Here is a 24,002-nt window from a genome sequence, read left to right as displayed (position 1 = left end):
GAGATGTTTCTGAGTGTTCATTTCTCTTCACACGGAAAAAAAACTATATAATTTGGTTTTTGAAAACAAAACAAAAAAGTGCTTTAAAAAAGTTGCAAACATAAGTATATTTCTATTATAAAAATTGCACCGCCATATTAGTAACCCTAAAAACTATTATTAAGGAATGCTTTTACTTCCTCCGACATGCTATTTAAGGTTTTATTTATTAAAACAACTTTAGTTTTTAAATATTTTTTTTTCTTTAATTGAGAAATAAATCTTAATTAATTGAGGACAAATTAAAAAAATAAATAAAATATTTTATAGTTAAAACTACAATCATTATCAACAAAGAGAATAATAAGCAATCTATGTAATAAGAAAACTAAGTTTTTTTAATTTGTGATCTCTTATTTTAGTTTCTCAATTTCTCCACATCTTAACATTTTAGTTCCTTTACATTAAAAAAATCGTGATCTTAAAAAATGCTTTTCTTATAAGAAAAATTAGGATTTCCACTCTGATTTAATTTTTTTTTATTAGAAATGTATCTGAACAAAATATAAAAGTGTATATGGTTTAAGTTTCAACTTAAAAAAATCAGAACTAAATTAAATAAATTTTGCGATTCACATTAAATCAATTTCACAGTATTATTATATTTTTTTTTTATTAGTGTATGCATTTAGTTTTACCTTTTCTATATGACACTAATTTTATTCTCATTTATTTGTAATCTTAAAAATTGTGTATAGTATTTAATAATTATTTTTTATCAAGAAATCAATGGTTAATTTTTAGTCTGCTTTATTTAGTTTTATTTATGATATTTTAAATGTTAAACATATTCCATTATTTCTCTATCAATAATAAATTTATAGAGATAAGCTAAGTTATATTTTTCTGCACACTCGCATATTTTATTATATAATTAAAATAATAAATAATATAATAATATTTAAAATTAATGTCTGTTTAATTGGTGTATTTCTAAATGCCAAAATTTAAGCTGAACAGAACCATTCAGATCTAAAAAAAAAGACTTAATCTGTTATAAATTTCTTGTTCAATTTCCTGTTAATTTTTTACGGGTTGGGTTAAAAACCTAAGTATAATATCATTAAATTAAATGTGTTAGCTTCTCTTTATCATTATATTGTTATTTATTATTTATTTATTTATTGTGGACACAGATAATTATGTCTGAACATATGTGTTGTCCTACATGTATTTTCCGTGTAACGTTGAAATGTTATCCACAACATTTGACTGAAATTGCTACGTAACGCGTAAATGACGTGGCCACTAGTTAATTAATTTGAAATTAATTTTATTTCACTAAATTCAAATTAAATGAAACTCTATATGGCATTGCCACGTGCTACTAACTAATTTATTTGTTGTTTGGCGTTGAAAAAGTCAAAGATTTGAAAGTGAAGTGATAACGTGATGGAAACAAGTTTCAACGTTTTTTTAAACCTAAGAGAATAATCACTTTCTTGAAAGCTATTGTTTATACAAACTTCAAGAACAAAACATTATAGAAAATTTTTACTTATTTTATAAAAAATTTAAATTTTATCCATTTTATTAAATTCCACCTCTTCAAATTAACTGATGTTTTTATGTATAAAACATAAAAACAGTTACTTTATAGTCACATCAAAACACAAAATCTTAATTTTTTAGTAACAAAATCAATGTAATTGACTGAATATATATTTGAATTTCCCAACATAAAGTAAAATTTGCTATTTATTAAACCTTATCCAAAACTTCTCCTATAGAAGTAATTGATTCATTCATGAAAAAATATGTTCCACCCAATTGCTTGAACAAAATAAATCAACATTTACAAAAACCCATAAGTATATTATTTATCAATTTAAATATGTTTTCGTTTCGAAATATTATTGTAGCATTTTATTCTTTTTAATGATTTACATGTTTGTTTGGTTTCTGATTTCTTTTTTTATTTTACATTAATTTTATTAATTTGACACGTTCCTCGAAAAACGTGTAATATTTATTTCAGAAATCGAAAAAATAATGTAAACTATATTTTATTGACACATGGAAAATTGTGATATATTTTTATGATTCTTGGTATAGTTTTAACATTTAAAACTCTTAAATGTGGAATAATTTTCAAATTTTAAAATCTCCTGACCAATATGTTATTATCTATATTGGTTGGGATATAAATATGATGATTTAATTAATTAGAGAGTAATTTCTCATTTCACAGAGTTAAATTTCCACGAACAAAATATAATTTTTAGAAATAAAGCAAAAATTATTAAGAAAAAAATCTATTTTTTACAGACAATAACATGTTTAAATTACAATAGCACAACGGTAAAAATGATAGTAAAATGTTCCTAAGTTTACACTTTGATCCTTCTACATCATTGTGTGTAAATTCAATTCATACAGAATATTACTTTTCCATTTTTCTCAGTTCACATGTAAAGATTCTTAATATTCTTTCAACGAAATATTGCGCATAAACTACTATGATTCCACTCAATTAAAAATTGGCTCCACCTTTGTAGCTTAAAAATGTAAATCTAGAGGAAACGTAGGAATATTGGAATTGTGTTCTAAAAGATTGAAAAGAAAAATATGTAATTAGAAAAATAGGAAAAATTAAAATCTCAATCTAAATATTGGATATTTATAATTATGAAATTTTTTAATATTAAGAATAGATAAGGATTAAGAAGTGGACTTTAAACTTAACTTAAACTCATAAAAAGTAGGATCTCCAACACACTTTCCTCACGCCGAGGCTACCAACTTGTGTGTGAAAATATATGTTATGGGTGATTCAATAACGACCTAATAACGGGTGATATAATAGACCTAACAAAACTCTCATTAGGATAGTTTTAAATGACTCTCATATCATGTTAAGAATTAAGTGAACTTTAAATCTAACTCAATTTCATAAAATCAGCTTATAAAGGTGAGGTTTGCACTTATTTATACAAAATAAAATATCCTAATCTCTAAGGTAAGATTGTCAATAAGTTATAAATATAATTTTTTAAAGTAAGAAATTGAAAAAGGAATAGTTGTTATTATAAATATCTTTTATGTTTTTCTTTTCTATTGATTACAAGTTAACTTGAACAGAATGATCACCTGAGGTATGGAGATTATCCAGATTGCATCCATACCCATCCCAAGGTCAAAAAGCTTGTTTATAATATAAAAAAAGGTTTCTTTAAAAGTTATATATTATAGTTTTATGATATTTATAATAAAGAAGATCCCCATCACCAAATAAGTTTCTTATCACATAATTAATTATAGAATTTTAATCCTCTAAATTGTAATATTGAATTTTTATTTAGAACTAATTAAACACTCAAAAACTCATAAAATTATGAGAACAAGAGACAAAAAAGGAAATGAGTACTTACATATTGATATGCCTTTTTTATAAAATATAACTATTTATGGATGAGGTCATGTGCCTGGTCATACGGAAATTATCATTTGAAACATTTTTCAACTTACATTTACTTTCCAATTCTTTTTGATAATAAAGTATTATATTAAACTAATTAAAATAAATATAAATAAAATTTTTGAAATCAAAAAATAATATTTATAGTTATTAGTAAAAGAAAATACTTTGGCATTCTTAAAAAGTATTTTCACCTAACAATCAACTTTAATAATTAATAATATATATTAAAATTTTAAATTAAAAAAATATTTTTATCTTTTAATAATTTCAAATAAATATATTTTATCTTAAAGTAATGTTAAAATATCAAACTTTTATAAAAATAAAACAGGTGTCAAAGTATCACTTCCTCTCATAAAGTCTGTTTTTTTGTTGTTGAACCAAAGAGAACAACTTTAACGTGTACACGAGAAGTTTGAACAAAATATTGACTATCGTGAGAAAGAACGCAGAAGTCGACAAAAAAAAGAGAACTTTGCTTCGTTTGTTTCCAAGAATAACTTAACTACGTTAAAATTAAGAACCTTTACTTTAACAACCTATAATGAAGAAACAAACAACTAATTATATTAATATTTTCATTATATTCTAAAGATTATTTTTTTATATATATATATATATATATTATTATTTTATTAAAGTGTAGTTTTGGGATACACCTTCCTCGTAACATCATCTTCTACCTTAAATAAACCAAATTGATATAAAAGAGCCGAAACATCATGAGAAACATCTTTAGTTCATAATGAAATGCTGTATTTTCTTGTGTAAGTAAGAAATCTCTCTGCATACTCAACGCGTTAGATATCTAAGATATATATATGCATAGATAGATAGATATGTAACAATCTCATATATCAAAGCGTAGTTATTCCAACATCTTTGGATACATCAGTTTCACGTACGAGGTAGAGATTATAACTGTGCTTTCTTTTGTTGATCCTATACATATATATTGTGTTACAAATACCTTCGTTCTTTCCATTCATTGTCTTCTCCATATAACACTTTGTGTTTGTTCTTCTCTTATTCTTATATTGAATAAGTTTGTCACCTTGTTCTTGAAACCATGTCATTGCCCTTTCTTACAAACATTAACCGCGTTGAGATGCTTCTCAATGCATCCAGCACTGTTAGTGCATCGCATAAAAGATGGCACTCTGCATTCATGGCCATCTATTGCTCCCGAGCTATCATGTCACTCTCCACTCGCAACAAAACACACAGAATCAAAGCAAAAGTCTCACCTACACCAACACCACCACCATCTTTCGTCACGGTTGATTTGATTCCTAACCATTCCTTTGGTATTGGCCAAACAGCCCTCACTGACATTGTCAAAGAAAAAGACCTTAAGAACCTTGATGAAATTGGTGGAGTTGAAGGGGTGGCAACAGCCCTTGAAACCCATCTTGAGTATGGTATCAGAGGTGGTGATGATGATGGTGAAGACATCACACGTAGAACACAAGTGTTTGGTTCCAACACTTACCCAAAGCCACCTTCCAAAGGGTTCTTCCACTTTGTGGTGGAAGCCTTTAAGGATGTCACTATTCTCATCCTTTTGGCTTGTGCTGCTCTTTCCCTTGGCTTTGGAATCAAGGAGCATGGAATCAAAGAAGGTTGGTACGATGGTGGAAGCATCTTTGTTGCAGTGTTCATTGTGATTTCCTTGTCAGCTGTGAGCAACTTCAGACAGAACAGACAGTTTGACAAGCTGTCTCAGGTGAGCAATGACATACAAATTGAGGTGGTGAGAAGTGGGAGGCGACAACATGTGTCAATCTTTGAGATAGTGGTCGGTGATGTCATTTGCTTGAAGATTGGGGATCAAGTGCCAGCAGATGGGTTGTTCATAGAAGGGCATTCACTTAGAGTGGATGAATCAAGCATGACAGGAGAGAGTGATCATGTTGAGATTAGTAGGCAGCACCGTCCTTTTTTATTCTCAGGCACCAAGGTGGCTGAAGGGTATGCGAAGATGCTTGTTACCTCAGTTGGTATGAGCACAACATGGGGCCAAATGATGAGTTCAATAAGCCGAGATATTGATGAGCAAACTCCTTTGCAAGAGAGGCTAAACAAGCTCACATCGTCCATTGGAAAGGTTGGTTTGGCTGTGGCTTTTCTTGTCCTTGTTGTTTTGTTGGTTAGGTACTTCACAGGGAACACAAAGGATGACAATGGGGTCAGAGAGTTCAATGGAAGCAAGACCAAGTTTGATGATATAATGAATGCTGTTGTGGGAATTATTGCTGATGCAGTTACCATTGTTGTTGTTGCAATCCCTGAGGGTCTTCCATTGGCTGTGACTCTCACTCTGGCTTATTCAATGAAGAAAATGATGGCTGACCATGCAATGGTGAGAAAGCTCTCAGCATGTGAGACAATGGGTTCTGCCACAACAATTTGTACAGATAAGACTGGCACTCTCACACTCAATCAGATGAAAGTGACCAAATTCTGGCTTGGTCTAGAACCTGTGGCGGAAACTAAAAATGCTAACTCAAAGGTTGCTCCATTTGTTCTTCAACTTATCCAAGAAGGGGTGGCTCTAAACACAACTGGCAGTGTGCACAAGTCCAATAAATCAGGTTCTGAATTTGAGTTTTCAGGTAGTCCCACAGAAAAAGCTATCCTATCTTGGGCAGTTTTGGAGTTGAACATGGAGACGGAGGACTTGACAAAAGGCTGTTCCATCATTCAAGTGGAGACCTTCGACTCAAAGAAGAAAAAAAGTGGAGTTTTGTTGAGAAGGAAGGCAGACAACACGGTTAGTGCTCACTGGAAAGGAGCAGCAGAGATGGTACTAAAGATGTGCTCAAGATACTATGATGCTTCTGGCATTGTGAAAGATCTTGACAATGATAAAATGTTGAAGTTTGAACACATCATTCAAGGTATGGCAGCTAGTAGTCTTCGTTGCATTGCTTTTGCCCATGTAGAAGTAGCCGAGGAAGAGCTTGGAGATGAAGACACAATGATGAAAGTGAAAGACAGCGGTTTAACATTGTTAGGACTTGTTGGGATTAAGGATCCATGTCGTCCAGGGGTGAAGAAGGCTGTGGAAGCTTGTCAAAATGCTGGTGTGAATGTAAAAATGATCACAGGAGACAATGTTTTCACTGCAAAAGCTATAGCAAGTGAATGTGGCATACTCAGGCCAAATCAGGACACAGTTGGAGCAGTGATTGAAGGAGAGGAATTTCGCAACTACACACCTGAAGAGAGGTTGGAGAAGGTGGACAATATCTGCGTGATGGCTAGATCTTCTCCTTTTGACAAACTTCTAATGGTTCAATGCCTGAAGCAAAAAGGTCATGTAGTTGCTGTCACTGGGGATGGCACAAACGATGCACCAGCACTGAAAGAAGCTGACATTGGACTCTCTATGGGAATTCAAGGGACTGAAGTGGCCAAAGAGAGCTCAGACATTGTTATATTGGATGACAATTTTGAATCTGTGGTCACTGTCTTAAGGTGGGGAAGGTGTGTTTACAACAACATCCAGAAGTTCATTCAGTTTCAATTGACAGTGAATGTTGCAGCACTTGCTATCAACTTTGTGGCAGCAGTGTCAGCTGGGGAAGTGCCACTCACAGCAGTACAATTGTTATGGGTGAACTTGATCATGGACACATTAGGTGCTTTGGCTCTTGCAACAGAAAAACCTACCAATGAATTGATGGACAAACCACCAGTGGGTAGAACAAAACCTCTCATCACCAATGTCATGTGGAGGAATCTATTGGCTCAAGCTTTGTACCAGATAGCAGTTTTGCTGACTCTTCAATTCAAAGGTGAGTCCATCTTTGGTGTGACATCAGGGGTAAATGACACATTGATTTTCAACACATTTGTTCTCTGCCAAGTGTTCAATGAGTTCAATGCAAGGAAGATGGAGAAGAGGAATGTATTCAAAGGCATACACAGGAGCAAGTTGTTCTTAGGCATTATTGGCATAACAATAATCCTTCAAGTTGTTATGGTTGAGTTTCTCAAGAAATTTGCTGATACAGAGAGGCTAAATTGGGGGCAATGGACTCTCTGCATTGGTCTAGCTGCAGTTTCATGGCCAATTGGTTGGGTTGTGAAGTTGATACCTGTCCCAGATAAACCATTGCTCAATTTTTTCAGAATCAAGAAATGAAGACATAACCATGTAGGGTGGTTCTCTTGTGTTATCATTCTATTTGTATAATTCCTTTTTTTTTTTTTACCATGTAGACACTTTATTACACATTCTTTAAATTCTTTTATCATATGTATTGTAATTACATATTTGAATAATTCAATATAACATAGAGAATTACTTTATTAATATAAAAGTGTTAGAGAATTCTATTAACTGTAGTCAAATTCACTATGCTGTTTACAATATCATATTCCTAGGAAACGTAATAACTTATTAATAATATTAATATTATTACTATTATTATTAAATTAATATTTTCACTTTAATATATACAATATAAAATAAAATTATTAGTATTAATTTTATAATAAATTATCATTAATAATTAAAAAATTAATACTCATAATAAATAAATTAATGCTAATAATAAAAACATCATAATGTCATAACACAAACTGAATAAAATGATAGAAATAACATTAATAAAAACGAAATGATAAAAATGAGATGAAGATATCACCATACAAATGGAAAAAGTGATAAAAATGGAAACTTTAATAACATAGAACAATGAATTTCGAAATTGGAATACAAAGTGATAAAATGAAAACATCACAGAACACAAATTCTGAACAGAAATGATAAAAATAACATTAACAAACTAGAAAACGAAATGATAAAAATGAGATGAAGAAATGAAAATACAAATGGAAAAAGTGATAAAAATGGAAACTTTAATAACATAGAACAATGGATTTCAAAACTCTAATACAAAATGATAAATAAAAGACAAATGCTCTTGCACCCAACTTGGTATTGAAAATGATAAAAATATCCTTTTAAAATTACGAAAATAATCTTAAAAAAAATGTAAATAAAAATTGTTTTGAAACCTTTTATCTAAAATCTTCTGGATTTAGATATTTGAAAAATAATTTTTAAATTATGGAAATTTTTATCTGATTTTTAATTTTGTGTTATGATCTTTTTATTCAAAATGTATTTTTTTTTAAATTATATTTACTATTCTGGACTTTTAAATCCGAAATAAGTGTAATTTTGAAAATTTTTAAAAATAACAGGATGTATATTAGAATTGATATGGTGTTGGAAGAAATGATCTAAATTAAAACATCAGATAGTTTGAACACAAACTGACCAGAAATGATAAAAATAGCGTTAACTAAAAAAAAAAAGAAATGATAAAAATGAAATAAAGAAATCACAATGAAAAAAAAAGTGATAAAAATGGAAACTTTAATAACATATAACAATAGATTAATTTTAATAATTTAAAAACTAGTTATATTAAGACTAAAAAATAATAGATTAAATTGAAGTAAGTCAGTTTTAGTTTTACCCATTTAACTAGTAATCCAAATAAGATTAAAACAGACAAACATGAAGGTTCATAGGTCTATTTTTAAAAATAAAATAATTTTAAAAAAATAATATTGTTATATTAAAACACATATACGTTTTTAAATTTATACATTAAATTACTATATCTAAAAATTCAAATCAATTTTATTCATGTATTTTATTTTTTTTTAAAAAGTTTATAAATTGGACCAAAATTTCTTATTCACGCAATATATAGTCGGAATTTATAGGGGATTAAAAGGAAAAATTTTAAAGCATAGATAAGGTCCACACAATTTGCTCTTTTCTTATGAGACCTCAAACTAATGTTTTTCCTTTTACCTTCATAATATATATATTTTTATTTTAGTTCTTAAAATATTTTTTTTATGTTGAATTAGTTCCTATAAAAAAAATTTATACAGGGATTGAAAGGAAAAAAAAATTAAAATGAAACAATGAGAACCAAAACTTAAAAATAATTATCAAGAACCAAAAAGTCTATTTTTTTTAGAAAGTACGACTAAAATATTTAAAGAAAAAATTTATTAAACCCTTTTTATAACGTTAATGTTGCTATTTAGAGATAAAAAATATAATTAAGAAAAAACTTATTACTCCAACATTAGATTTTGAACCATCAAAACCAGAACCAAAACAATGTACAAAAGTGTTTATAAATCACTATCTGTGTATCTTTGATTTGGTGCAAGGGAATTATTCTCAAATAGTATTGTTTTGACTTAAGAAAGGTGAGATAATATCATCAGACTCAATACAATTATCATGTGAGGTATTTTCAGTTCTAAAATTTAAACTTTCATCACGATTTTATCTTCTTTAAAAAAAATTAAAAAATTAAAGAAGAAAAGAGTATAAAAATTCTTCCTTATTTCGACTTTTAAAGAAATTAAAAAATTAAAAAGGATAAGAGTATAAAATTTCTTCCTTATTTCGACTTTTAAATGAAGTGAAACTATTAAATGTATGGACTTGGATTTAATTTAAGTTCAGAACATATATTAACTAAAAAGTCACCATGAACAAGAATAATTGAGCATATGTAGGCAAAATAACTATGCAAAATCGGCAAAGAAACAGAAGACAGTTGAAAAAACAGAAATGAAGCAGTGAAGATGGACAAAGCAATGAAATTGAAGTTCACCACATTGCAATTGTGTAAGCTCTTGCTTAGCACACAGTCCTGAGCAGAAAACATTACATTTATTCATTGATGAGTTTTCGAAGGCATTAATCTAAACCCTTGACTGTTTGGCAATCTTGAACCACTCAGTGTGGAATGATCCCTCCATGTCAATCCTCTCATATGTATGAGCACCAAAGTAGTCTCTCTGAGCTTGAACCAAATTTGCTGGCACACTTTCCCTTCTGTATGTGTCAAAATAAGCAAGACTAGCAGCCATGCCTGGGGTGCTAATACCATTGTTGATAGCTAGACACACCACTCTCCTCCATGCAGATTGTCTATCCACTATTTCCTTGGCAAATTCTGGATCCACAAGAAGGTTTGCAAGGTTAGGACTTCTATCATATGCTTTCTTGATTCTGTCCAAAAATATGGCTCTTATGATGCAACCTCCCTTCCAAATCCTTGCAAGTTCACCCAACTTCAACTCCCAACCCTTCTCCTTGCTCTTTGCCCTTATCAGATTCATTCCCTGTGCATAACTACAGATTTTTGCAGCATAGAGAGCCTTCCTAACATCATCAACCAGCTTCTTCTTGTCAACAATTTGGTGTTGGTCATTCAAGATGCTATCTAACCCTCTTGACTTGAACAACTTTGCAGCTTCAACTCTCTCCTCTTTCAATCCACTGAGGAACCTTGCATCCAAAGAAGCCTCTATTGTGGGAGCAGCAATTGATAACTCAGCAGCTTGTTGCACAGTCCATTTGCCAGTGCCCTTCATGCCAGTTTTGTCCAGAACCTTGTCAACCAAATACCCTTCTGCTTTGTCGTCCTTGATTCCAAATATGTCTGCTGTGATCTCAATGAGGAAACTCATGAGTTCCCCTTTGTTCCACTCTGAGAACACACTTTGTAGCTCCTCATTTGACAACTTCCCAACTGACTTCAGCACATCATAAGCCTCAGCAATGAGTTGCATGTCACCATACTCAATTCCATTGTGGATCATTTTCACAAAATTGCCTGATCCACCTTGGCCAATGTAAGTCACACATGGACCACTGTCAGACACTTGAGCTGCCACCTTGAGCAGAATGTCTTCTATGTATTTATAAGCCTCAAATGAACCACCTGGCATCAAAGAGGGACCATGTCTTGCACCCTCCTCACCACCTGAGACTCCCATTCCAAGGTAGAGTAGACCCAATTCAGACATAGCTTTCTCTCTTCTCTCAGTGTTCTCATACCACTCATTGCCACCATCAATGATGCAATCACCCTTTTCCAAGTATGCAGAGAGGGTCTTGATGGTTTGGTCCACTGGTGCCCCGGCCTTAACAAGCATTATTATGACCCTTGGTTTTTGAATCGATTGAACAAAGGACTTAGGGTCATGGTAACCATACACAGGAAGTTTTCCTTCTTTTTGTGCTCTTTCCACTGTCTCATCAACCTTGGATGTGGTCCTGTTGTAAACAGAAATGGGAAAACCCTTTTCAGCAATGTTGAGAGCAAGGTTTTGGCCCATCACAGCCAGACCAGCTAGACCTATTCTTGTGAGGTTTGTAGGTTGAGCCATAACTAATTATTTCCTGTTCAATGTTGGAAATTTAACATCAGATAAAAAGTATAAAGGTAAAATAATAAGCACAAGACATGAACTTCTAATTTGTTAAGAAAAACAGAAGGTGTACACTACAATCAAAGAGGACAATTAGAACTTGGTTCGAGGCATCTACAACCTTCTAAAATGCACACTAGGGGAAAAAGGAGTCTTCAAATTCAACAACTCAGAAGAAAAAGGGTATTATGGTTGATTACTGTACTTTTTCCATGGAAAATGAGATTCCCAAAACACAAGAGTACCCCAACTTCAAAAATAAGATTCAGAGTTCCAGTTCATCATTCAATTATCCAAAGCAAGATATATTAACCACAAGTGCAAAAGAAGTGTATAGTTTTCCAGAATTGCACAGATCATGCAAGAGCCATGGCTTGAAAGAAAGAACAATGTTAAATAAAACCACCCGATATGCAGATTGCACTCAAACAGAGTCATCTTCTCATCAACATTTCCATTAATTTGTTTCATTTTTTACTTACTGCATAGTAAAATCTAACATTCATAGAAACCAAGAAATTAGACAACAGATACCATTGCCCAACAAACCGATCTCATTATCAAAGCCAGTAACTTAAACAGAATCATCGCAAGTATAAAAACAAAAATGCAAGTAGAGTGTCTGAGCAAACAAAACAAGTTCACTGATCACACATAGCACCAATCCAACTACACTGAAGTTAGCACTGCATAAACAAAAGGCAAATAGTGTCAAAACAAACCTGGTTTTTGAATGGAAGAACTGAAGAAAATTGAGATCTGGGTATCCCAGAGAGTATTCAATGCATAAAATGAGCCTGTACAAACAATGTTCATTATATACACTAGTACACTACTGACCAAGTTGAGATTGCAAGCATATGTGTGGCACACCAACTTCAACAACTACCAACTTTTTCAGAGAAAGGAAAGAAAACAAATGATTCTGATGTAAACGTGTGAAATTTATCCAACCAACAAGTTGAGTAGGTGGAGAAGCTCCAAGGATCCAATGCCATTGATTCCACTGTCAAAGCTCACGTGTGGTGTTGCACCCCTTTCTTGTTTTCCTTAATCGTTCATTGGAAATAACATTTTTTTAGTTATACCCTTTAATTAATATGGAAAGAAATAAAAATAGTTATATTTATCATTATCATTATATAAAGGAAATACAACTTTTTAATTGGAGAATTTTACTTTTAATAAATAAGTTTCCTATTTAATAAAATACAGTATACAACTTCACCAGTTAAAAATAGCTATCACATATTTTTTTTCATCACTCTTATAAAATTATACATATTTTATTGAAATTATATTATTTTAATATTATAAAAATGTGAATACCTTTAAATATAATGACAACCATTAAACAAAACTCAAAGAAGTATAATAGGTAACTCATTTTAAATAATATAAAAATCAAATAACTGCTTTTACTTAAATACAAATCTTTAAAAGACTATTATAAAGAAAGAAAGAAATAAATCTACCGTTCCTTTTTTATCATTTCGTAAATTTCACTTGTGAAGATATTTTTTACACATTTTATTTCTCTTTGTTCCGAAGTGTGTCATTCTAACGATTTAGTTTTATATTAAGATTGTAATTGGTTTACAAATTTAAAACAACATTGGTTTTTCAGGTATACTCTTATTTACATATTAAATTTTACAAAAACTACTACTTTAAATAAAAATAATATTTTATAAATATCTATAAAATTATATAAAAGAAATATTTTTTTTAACTATTTTTAGTATAAAATTTTAATTATAAACTTATATCCTTAATAAAAATATTTTTTTCACTTAATAAAATACGCAACTACATCATCTCTATTAGGGGTGGTAAAGTGGGGCGGGTCGTGCAGGCCGGCCCGCGGTCCGCTGAAAAAAAACGCGGGACGGGTTGCTTATTTCAACCCACTGGCTCGCTTAGGCCCACCCTGCACAACCCGTAGCCTGTGGGCCAAGTTTGGGACGGGGCGGGTTGACCCGCATAACTTTAAAATGTAGAATTCTTTTTTCTATACCTCCATATTTTCTTCATGTATAGCCTCATATTTCACATTTTGAAAATTTTAATAACATCTTAGTACGCATGTCTCGTGAAAATAATATTGTTAAATCATTTACCTAATGCATCTAAATAATAAAAATTCAAAAATTTTATTTAAAAAATATATTTCTTATGCGGGCTGGCCCGCAAACTCGCAGACCAATTCTTATGCGGGACAGACCAAGTGCGGAACGACCCTATATGGGATGACCAGCCCGCATTGTCACCCTTTCTACTCAAAATTATCCTTTTAAATATATTGTGATATACCTTCTACTCAAAATTATCCATTTAAATATATTGCGTGAGGAACTCCAGTAACCATGCAAGACAAGATTTCAATGTGGAAGCAAATAGAAATCTTGATTAAGCATTTGAAAAAAGCATTTATGAAATAAATGTAACAAACCATTGACACCCTACATTGAGGGGATGTAAGGTATAACATGTATTACTTTTTCTTTTTTCAAGTATGTTAATGTTGTTAGGTTACTTATCATCATGTAAATATTTTAGTTAATTAGATATTAATTTAAAAATTAATTTAAAAATTTTATTAATAATAAAAATTATATTTTAGATACCAATAATTTTTGGATCTATAAAATAATCTCTAATTATAGTGACTAATTATTTTTTATTTCTAAAAGAATGTTAATATAAAAACAAAATTTCTAAAAATAACTAACAATTTAAATATATCTAGAAATGTCAAAACTAAACAATAATAAGAGCTTTTTATATAAAAAGTATTAAAACAAAATATATTTATACCAAAGTGAATTAAAATAATATAATATTGTAAAAAAATACAGACTCGTTTGATTTCCACACCCTTATCTAGCAAGTGCAAGAATAACAAATCACACACAATATGATAGAGAGAGAGAAGTGAATGAATTTCAAAGTTGATATTTATTGGTGTGTTTACATATGTATTGTATGCAAGATCTATATTATCTAGCACTAAGTAACCACTTGCAACTCCACATTATTCCTTGTGTTATACACAACACTAAACCCTAAACAAAGCAAGAAATATATATCCCAGGCCCACCCTATACACGTGCACACTGCAATTTTTTTGTTCCCCCAACTAATTAAATCTTGCTAGAACAATTGAAAATTGAGTTTAAAGCAAGAAAAGAAGGAATTGGTAAACAAGAATATGAAGAAATAACAAGTAAAAGGGCATATGCTTGCTTATAATTTTGGAAAGAGGGTGCAAACAATTAAAAAAAAAATTAGGAAAAGGACATTGATCCACTTTTTTAGAAGATTCATAATTTTCAAAAAAGAGATTTATTTTGTTGATTTTTTTAAGCAGTATCCTTAATAGACTTGTTTACACAGTTCATAAAGGAGAGAGTAAATTTGGAACTCAAAAAAGTGATTAACATTTGATTGTGTGTTTGGAATGACGTTAACAAGTTACTGTTAACGCAAATAGAGCTAGTTTAAGCAGATTTTGATGTGTTGTAATGGATCTAATAATAATCAGTGACTTAAACTTGGAAATCAAGGGAAGGGAAATAGGACATGTCTTGCATCAAACCCTCAAAGTCCCATTCTCCCATTCTAAAGTTTTCCCCTTGCCCATGATGATTTCCAAACCCAAACATGTCCTCTGCAACAACGTTGTTGGAGGTTTGAATATGAAGATCAGTGTTATTGAAGCAACTGTTCTTGAAGTGGTTGTTGTTATGGGTTTTCACATCAATTGGGGTAGTAGAATTGTCCTCAATATTGCTTCTACTTTCTAGTGGAGGAAGGGAAAAGTCGCTTTCTAACCCCATTTTATTAGGTTCCAATGCCCCATAATCACCATGAACAACCCCATCATCATGATCTGCCATACCAACTTGGGTTAAGCATGCAGCCATGTTGTCGAGGAAACCGGCTGCACCGGTGGTCATGTCGTAACGGTTGGACAGCAAGGGAAAAGGGTCAAATTGGTCAGTTAGTGCCATGTTGGCTTGCATGGAGTGCATGGATGATGATGATGTTGATGAGGAGGAGTCCATGCACATGGTCATGAGGTCATGCTCATTCATTGGCATTATCCCCCCCATGACATCTCTAGGGTCTGATGAGTCACTGTTGTTTGGTGATGAAGTGGTGTTGTTGTTGTTGCTCATTTTCAACCTTTTCTTCAGTGTTGAGTTCCAAAAATTCTTTATTTCATTGTCTGTGCGACCAGGGAGACGTGCAGCAATCTGAGACCATCTGATATTCAGAAATAGTTAAAACAAAGAGAAAACAAAAAATTTAAATAAAAAAATTATTAAGAAAGTGTATTATGAAATATTTTTTATTTTTATAATTTTATAAAATTAAGTTAAATTTATACTACAAGAAAATCGTTAAATAAAAATCAATTTTTAGATACCAAAATAATTAGTTGCAATAGTAACTAAATTAAAGACCATTTTAGAAACTAAAAAAAATCGGTTTCTAAATTAATTTTTATTATTTTTAAATAATTTATAAATTAGTATTTAATTAGCTACCAATTATTTATTTGGTAGCAAAAACCTTGGTTGTTAATTAGATACTAATTTAGGAACCATTTAACAACATTACAAGAAAAACATGAAATAGAAATCAATTTTAGATACCATTTTAAAAACTAAAAAAAAAATGGTTTCTAAATTAGTTTCTAATATTGTTAAATGGTTTCTAAATTGTTATCTAATTAGCAATCAAGGTTTTAAATATCAATTATTTAGCAAAAATCTTGGTTGTTAATTAGATACCAATTTAGAAACTATTTAACAATAATAGAAACTAATTTACAAACCAAAATTTTTTTAGTATTTAAAATGGTCTCTAATTTAGTCACTATAGCATCTAATTATTTTTTGTCACTAAAAATTAGTTTTTATTTCATAATTTTCTTGTAGTGCAATAATAGAAACTAATTTAGAAACTAAAAATTTATTTAGTTCTTAAAATAGTCTCTAATTTAGTCACAATAACAACTAATTATTTTTTCTCTAATATCATTCGTTTTTAATCTCTAATTTTTAACTAAGAAAAATATCATTGGTTTGGAAAAGAAAGTATTTAAGTAGTAAATATGGTGAGGCAGCAATGTTAGTGAGAAAATATTGAAGTAATCATGGTTGAGAGTGCGTAAGATTTATTAAATAAGGAGTGATATATACGTCATCTCGTGAACTTCAATAATTTTGGTAAATAAAAGTTGTGTTGAAAAAGTGTTGGTGACATTTGTTATAGTAGATGAAGATGATGGAAGAGAAGACTCTAATATTTAATAATTGATGGTTTAGAAAATATTTTAAAAGATTTCTTGTGAATAGTCAAATGTATTATGGGTCAGGCATCCTTAAGCAGAAAGCTAAACCATGATAGTTAAGGCAAAACTCCTTAAATGCTTTTAGGCTAAGTCTTTATGTACTTATATATCTTCAAATTTTATATATATAAAAACCTATATTCACTCATTTTCTGAAAAAAAAAATCTTAATTCGTTGGGAGTTTTCCTTACACCTTTTACATGTTAAATTAATCTTGAAATGACATTAATTTTGACTTCTTTATCAAAGTCATTTTTGTTTATCCATTATGATAAAAATAAGTTAATCTTTTCAAAAAGCATCTCCAATGGAACAACCATGATATAGAATTGCTTAATTTATTTTCATGGACTATATTTATAATGTCACATGAAATTTCAAAAACTCAATTTTTTTTCTCATATGATATTTAACAACTTAAAATAAATATTATAACTGTTTTACAGTTCTTGGGAATCCCAAAGAGTGTTTGGTTATATAAATAATTTTCCTCACATAAAATTTGTCATTTTTAAGTTCTTATAAAAGTTGTGTAAAATTCTTTAACTCACGTGCCATTTAATTACAAAAAGCCACCAAAAAAATATTTAAATACTGCTTTAAGGTAATATAAATAAATACACGTTCTTATTGATAATTAGGTCTTTATAGATTGAACTGGATGTAATTATACGTGAAACTATTTTGGAAGGAAAGAAAATGAACTTTGGCCTAACCAATATTTTTTAATAAGAACATTTACAAAGTAAAAAATTATTTTTTTTATGCATAACTAATAAAGAAATTCATATAATTTATCTAATTTTTTTATATTTTAAATTGTGTATAATTTACAAAAAAAAAAAAACACTCATTTCATTTTTCCATGTGTAAAAACAACACCCAAAATATTGCAATGCAAAAGGGTAAGAACTTTGAGGAAGGAAAATGAAGTTTGATGTAAGAAAGTATGCATAGCAATGCAACTAATTAAAGAGAAAAAGAGTATTATGAGTTGGTACCTATTTCCAAGAATGGAATGCAAATGAATGATGAGTTCTTCCTCTTGGGGTGAGAATGCACCACGTTTGAGATCAGGTCTCAAGTAGTTGATCCAACGAAGACGACAACTTTTGCCACACCTTTGAAGGCCAGCATTCCTAGCAATGTCACTCCAGCACCCTTGTCCCTTAGTGATCATGTACCTTATCAGTTTCTCATCTTCCTCAGGTGACCACAACCCCTTCCTTAGCTTGCTCTTGGTGCTGTTGTTGGTGGTGTTAATGGTGGTGGTGGTGGTGGAGGAGGAGGTGTTCAGTTTGTCTTTTCCCATGATATCAGGTTTCCTCATTTGCCACAAAGGGGTGACAATGGAGTGGCTATATGAGATATATGTGAAGAAGCCCTTGAGGCCTTATGAAGAGGGTTTTGATGGAGATCTATGAGAAAGCTATATAGGTGAATGATGGTTTTGAGGGACAGATAGAAGGCTTCATGGGGTGGGAATGGTAAATAATGATGATGATGATGGTTGTGGGGTTTGCTTAAAATATGAATATGAGGGTATAGATAGAGAGAAAGAAATGGGATTGTGTTTGTTTGTTGGTTGATAGGTAGAGTGGAAAACGGATTGGAGGGGGACCTCCATAGCCAAGAGAGTGATGAAGAGAAAAGATGGTTGGTCTTCTTGTCTTTGACTCAATTCTTGTCTTTTTTCATTTTACTTCACTCACAAGGTAATCATACTCTTTCATTGTATGGAACACAAACTATTTTGCTTCCACTTCACATAATGCTTTCTATTTCTCTCTCTTTGCTCACTATAGGGTTTAAACTTCAAATTCACGTGTGTTGATACTAGAGAGAAGAGAGAGTGTGTGTTACCTATATAGTGATTTTAATATTATGGCAAAAGTGTGGCATGCTTGACAAAAATGTTTCCTGATTTTCAAATTGTTTTGTAGTTGTGTGTAACTTACATTCTTTGCATGAGGTTCATTAGGGTGGCTAACCACTCATTGGCATACTTCTGAAGCAAACAATGTACAACCTCCTAACAAAGCAATGCCCTTTTCATATTTTTTTTTTCCTTCTTCTTTTCATAGCATGATTTTATCATTTCCTTAACCTCAAATCACATTTAAGCAAAGTAACTAATTGATGATGTTTTACAAAGAATTAAATATCTTTTCGTCCATGTATTATAACACGAAATTAATTTTCGTTTTTGGTATAAACATTAGACTATCCAAGTGTTTGTACTATGAAAATGATTGGAATATGTAGTTTTGTACATGGAATTGATTCCATTTAAGATTTTATATCATCAACCCATTGAAAATAGCTAGCAATCTTTTAAAAAAACACTAACAATTATTTTACATACAAAATTATTCATTAGACATTATTTTTATACTACATGTATTTGGATAGTCTAAAGTAAAAGGAACGAAAATCAGTATTTTAATATAAAGATGGATAAACATATTTAATCTTTAGAGAATAAAACATGACATATACTATATACTTAGATGATTTTATATGCATAATTCTGCAACAATCATGGCAAATCAATTTCTCGTGATTGGTTTTGTTATCTTGAATGTTTTGATTTTCATGTGGTTGTTGGTTCTCGTATAAGTGTTGGAATACCTCTAAATATCTCTTTTAATTTAATTTTATTCTTGGGTGATAAAAAAAAACCTTAAATAGTTTTATGACATTGAGCTGTTAAGTACAAAAACTTTTACTTTCTAATTGTTTAATAATAACTTTTAACCTGCAGATGCTCAATGATGATAGTTGCAATGAATTTGCAGTACTTTGAAGACTGTTATTAATAAGTGGTACTTGTTAAAAGTTGGTTGCTTCCTTAAAGGTACTATGAATGAGGATCAATTGATGAAATTAGAAGAACACGACACATGAGTCCAGAGTTCTTATGCAAATTGTTAAGATTACTTTTTTGTTTTTGGCAAAGAATAAAAATAAATAAATAAAATAAAATAAAACTGTTAAGATTACTTAACTGTATGGATAAATTTAGGTTGTTTTACTTCATGTTGTTCCATCTTTGACAAGGACTTCTACTTGCCCTTCAAGAACTCTATACGTGTATTTCTTATCCATAGTAACTACCTCACATCATCTCTTATTCAAACAATTTTACTAAAACAATTAACTTTAATTGATTTGGGGTAAATTTAGAATAAAATAATTATTAATTCATTAAAATATAGTTAACTTTTTTGTTAAGAGATTGAAACTACATTCATTTTGTATTTTGGGATGCAATCTAAGTTTGTTTATTTTTATGATAACTATTTTAAATGGCATACTTAACATGAATGTTATATGGATTCTTTAGTTTTATGCTCTTTCTTGTTATGTTAAAACAAGAGTCAAAAGAACCTAGATCTTTATGTTTGTTGTTTTGTAAGTTTTCTTTGTATAAGGGTTGAGACATCTCTGAAATGTTCTCTTTAATTCATTTGTCTACTGCTGATAAAGAAAATGAATGCTATATGGATTAATAATAGTGTAAAAATATTTATAAGTAATCTAATTAAGCTAAGTTTGTGTTAATGTTAATATTCATTAGTTTGAAGAGTATGAGTAAGTTAGGTGTTGAAGAGGTTGATTTTTGGTATTTTTGATACAAGGGTTGCGATATCTTTTGAAATGTTTGTATAAGGTTGAAACATCTCTAAAATGTTTGTATAAATGTTGAGACACTATATATTTTTTTATTAATAAAAAAACATTATAAAATGTTTTGTCATTGTGCATGTACAACATGGTAGAACCTCTCTTCTAAGAAAGTAAATCTGGTACAGCTTTAATGTTTTTGGCAAATGGAAATTCAAACCTAAAGCTTAAGCTAAAAACCATAATAATTAGAAAGATCCATCTCACAAAGATTTTTTTTCAACTATGTGGATAAAATATGGTTACATTCCATGATCCATCCTTTTCTCCCTGGCTTTCAAAGTACATTTCCCTGAGTGAGATTCCCTTTCCATTACCTAATTACCTTTGAGACAAGCCAATAATTTTGCAGAAAAAATTTCATGAACCTAAAATATCATGTTACTTTCCAATTCAAAATCAGATACACATGGGGGAGTCTTTGTCAATTCCTGCATACAGCAAGGGCAATATGGTTATTCCCTGTTCCAAATATGTGTTCTGATTGAACTTCCACAATCTTCTGGGGAAAAAGTGAAGCTCAAACCTCTCCATATATATATATATATATATATATATATATATATGTATATATATATATACTCAAATGTTTCAAAATCATCATATCTATCTACAGCTGTATATATAGGGCATATATAAGAGGAAGAAAAAAGAATGATCCAAAATCATCTTATAATGCTTCTTTTATGAGGGTGTCCCAAGCAACATTCTACTTTGTTATCAAGACAAGAAAATACAACTCATATATATATGATATGATATTTTATTGCACTTTGTACTACATATATAATAAGAATGTGTTACTAGAATGTTGAGGCCAAAAAGTAGTTGAACTTTAAAACGAAAAATCATGAGCTAAAAAGTGAGAAGGCATGGAAAGAAATATGGAAGTAAAAAGTCCAGATAAAAGAAGGGAAAGATACAGATTTAAAATCAAGTTTTGTGATATTTTAAGGGACAAAAAAAATATATTTTTGTTTATTTATTTATTATTTTTATGATTTTAGTTTTTTTTATTTTATTTTAGGGTTAAATAATCATAGATATAAAAGGGATATTCATTTATGAACAAAGTGATTCAGATGAAATTAATCCGCACTTAAGGTCTTCAAATTTCGGATTTTTTAAAATTAGTTATATAGGTTGAAACTTTTTAAAAATTTCAAATTTTGTTGTTATCATGTTTGATTAATTTCATTTTTTATTTTATATTTTTTTTAAATATCAATGAAACAGAAAAAGTGTATTACACACTACAAGAAAATCATGAAATAGAAATCAATTTTTAGAGACAAAAAATAATTAGTTGTTATAGTGATTAAATTATAGACCATTTTAGAAACTAAAACAAAATTGATTTCTAGATTAGTTTCTATTACTGTTAAATAGTTTCTAAATTTGTGTTTAATTAGCTACCAAGATTTTAACTACCAATTATTTATATTCTAAATTTGGTAACAAAAACCTTGTTAGTTAATTAGATACCAATTTAAAAACTAATTTAGAAATCAATTTATTTTTAATCTTTAAAATGGTCTCTAATTTAATTATTATAACAAGTAATTATTTTTTGTCTCTAAAATTGATTTCTATTTCATGATTTTCTTGTAGTGAGGGAAGTGTACTATCCAAAACCTAAATCCATATTCTCTGGGTTGAATCATCCCTAGCTTAAGTGCTTTTGGCTTTTTCCTATGAACACAAGTCGAAGAACTTTGGCTTTAGTGTACTTTTTTGTTGAAACGTAACGCTATAAGCAAAAAATTATTTTTCCTTTGACCCCTTTTTTTTTGTCTCGTTTATGCTTTATTGAACTCGAAGCACTAAACAGAGAGAGGTTTACATTCTAGGTATTCAAATGTTCTGGTGTTTAATTTTCTTGCATTGTAATCTAAATATTTTTACACCCACTAGTAATCATTCATATTGAATTTTATGTTTTCCTACAATTTATAATTTGTTCTTAAGATTTTGTCTAGCCTTTCTTACTTGCATCTTCTACTTATTTTTGAAAATGTTATGAATTTTATCCTTTCAATTATTTTTTTTTTTTACCAATAAAGAATAAAATAAATAAAATTAGAACATTTGAGAGATGTTTCAACTCTTATTCAAGAAGTTATTTTACATTATATGTTAGAAAAATGATGTTTTGACAATCCTTAGAGTTATATATAACTCTTGATGTGATGAGTTTAAAAATAAATATATATAATAAAGGATAAATTTAGAATTAAATTATATGAAAAAAATATTATAATAATAATATTAGAAGTTGTAATATGGTTATATAAAAAATGTAGGTTGTTAATGTATCGTTACCCTATGTGTTATAACCTTCAGAATCAACATTAGAGAGGACTAGTAGAACTTGTATTATAGTTTCAACTACCACCCACTCATACAACCAAATTTACATATAGCAATTGTTTTTGACACCTCCCACTAAAAAACTTGGTTTGCATAATACCATAAAAACATCATGATATACATTGTCCAAAATATAAAGCTTGCACCTGAGAAAGTATTGTTGTAGCTCTTTCCTTTGGAAACAAAGGATTTGTTGCTAACTATAGTAATGTGTTGTGCGATGGGCTACACGACATGTTGAGCCTCATGAATGGAAAATAGAGAGTGCAACATAGATATAAGTGTTGGAAAAATCAGAACTAATTTTTCTTCTTTGGTGTAGATACAAATTGGGCACCTGCAGAAGCAATAAACAAATAATAGAAAATAGAGCAAATAGAATAATATTACAGAGAATTTTTAACGTGGGAAAACGTCTTCAACTTTAGAAGTAAAATCCACGGGACCTATTCTAGAAAATGTCTCCACTATGAAAGTAGGATTACAATATTTGTTTCTCTCACTCTTTGAGGATAAGACTCTATCTCACCCAACAAGGATGGAATACAAAGTCTCTCTAGTATCTCACTAGGATCTCTAATCTCACCCAAGAAGAATGGAATACAAAGTCTCTCTAGCATTTCACTAGGATTTCTAATCTCACCATTATGGTGGTTGGTTATCTATTCTCTAATTTCTCTCTCTATATTGCTCTTCTCACTTGCTTGTTTTTCTCTTCCTCAGAAGTTCTCTTTATACATAGAATGAGAGAAAGACTTCTTCATAAAGAGATTAATGCTCATTACATTTTCAAGAGAGAGTTACAATTCCAAAAAACTTTTTGGAATGGCCATCATTGGATATATTTAATGGAT

The 24,002-nt window shown here is 30.1% G+C and overlaps 3 protein-coding genes across 3 annotated transcripts; 1 reads left to right on the top strand and 2 right to left on the bottom strand.

Moving 5' to 3' along the window:
* The first annotated feature begins 4,180 nt into the window (after window positions 1-4,180).
* On the top strand, window positions 4,181-7,788 carry LOC137837060 (putative calcium-transporting ATPase 13, plasma membrane-type). The gene has a single exon (XM_068645916.1). It carries the CDS (start codon window positions 4,530-4,532, stop codon window positions 7,608-7,610), a length of 3,081 nt encoding a protein of 1,026 aa, XP_068502017.1. The 5' UTR covers window positions 4,181-4,529; the 3' UTR covers window positions 7,611-7,788.
* Window positions 7,789-10,010: 2,222 nt separating this feature from the next.
* On the bottom strand, window positions 10,011-12,780 carry LOC137837061 (6-phosphogluconate dehydrogenase, decarboxylating 2-like). The gene is made up of 2 exons (XM_068645917.1): window positions 12,451-12,780; window positions 10,011-11,699 (listed from the first exon to the last, which is right to left on the bottom strand). The coding sequence occupies exon 2, from the start codon at window positions 11,684-11,686 to the stop codon at window positions 10,214-10,216; it is 1,473 nt and encodes a 490-aa protein (XP_068502018.1). The 5' UTR covers window positions 11,687-11,699; window positions 12,451-12,780; the 3' UTR covers window positions 10,011-10,213.
* A 2,364-nt stretch (window positions 12,781-15,144) lies between these two features.
* Window positions 15,145-18,926, bottom strand: LOC137837062 (transcription factor MYB83-like). The gene is made up of 2 exons (XM_068645919.1): window positions 18,093-18,926; window positions 15,145-15,997 (listed from the first exon to the last, which is right to left on the bottom strand). The coding sequence occupies exons 1-2, from the start codon at window positions 18,419-18,421 to the stop codon at window positions 15,277-15,279; spliced, it is 1,050 nt and encodes a 349-aa protein (XP_068502020.1). The 5' UTR covers window positions 18,422-18,926; the 3' UTR covers window positions 15,145-15,276.
* Window positions 18,927-24,002: the final 5,076 nt, after the last annotated feature.

This window comes from Phaseolus vulgaris, chromosome 4 (assembly GCF_000499845.2).
Source record: "Phaseolus vulgaris cultivar G19833 chromosome 4, P. vulgaris v2.0, whole genome shotgun sequence".
Classification (NCBI taxonomy): Eukaryota; Viridiplantae; Streptophyta; class Magnoliopsida; order Fabales; family Fabaceae; genus Phaseolus; species Phaseolus vulgaris.
The sequence above is the reverse complement of the archived record's forward strand: the minus strand, read 5'-3'. Positions and strand labels throughout refer to the sequence as shown.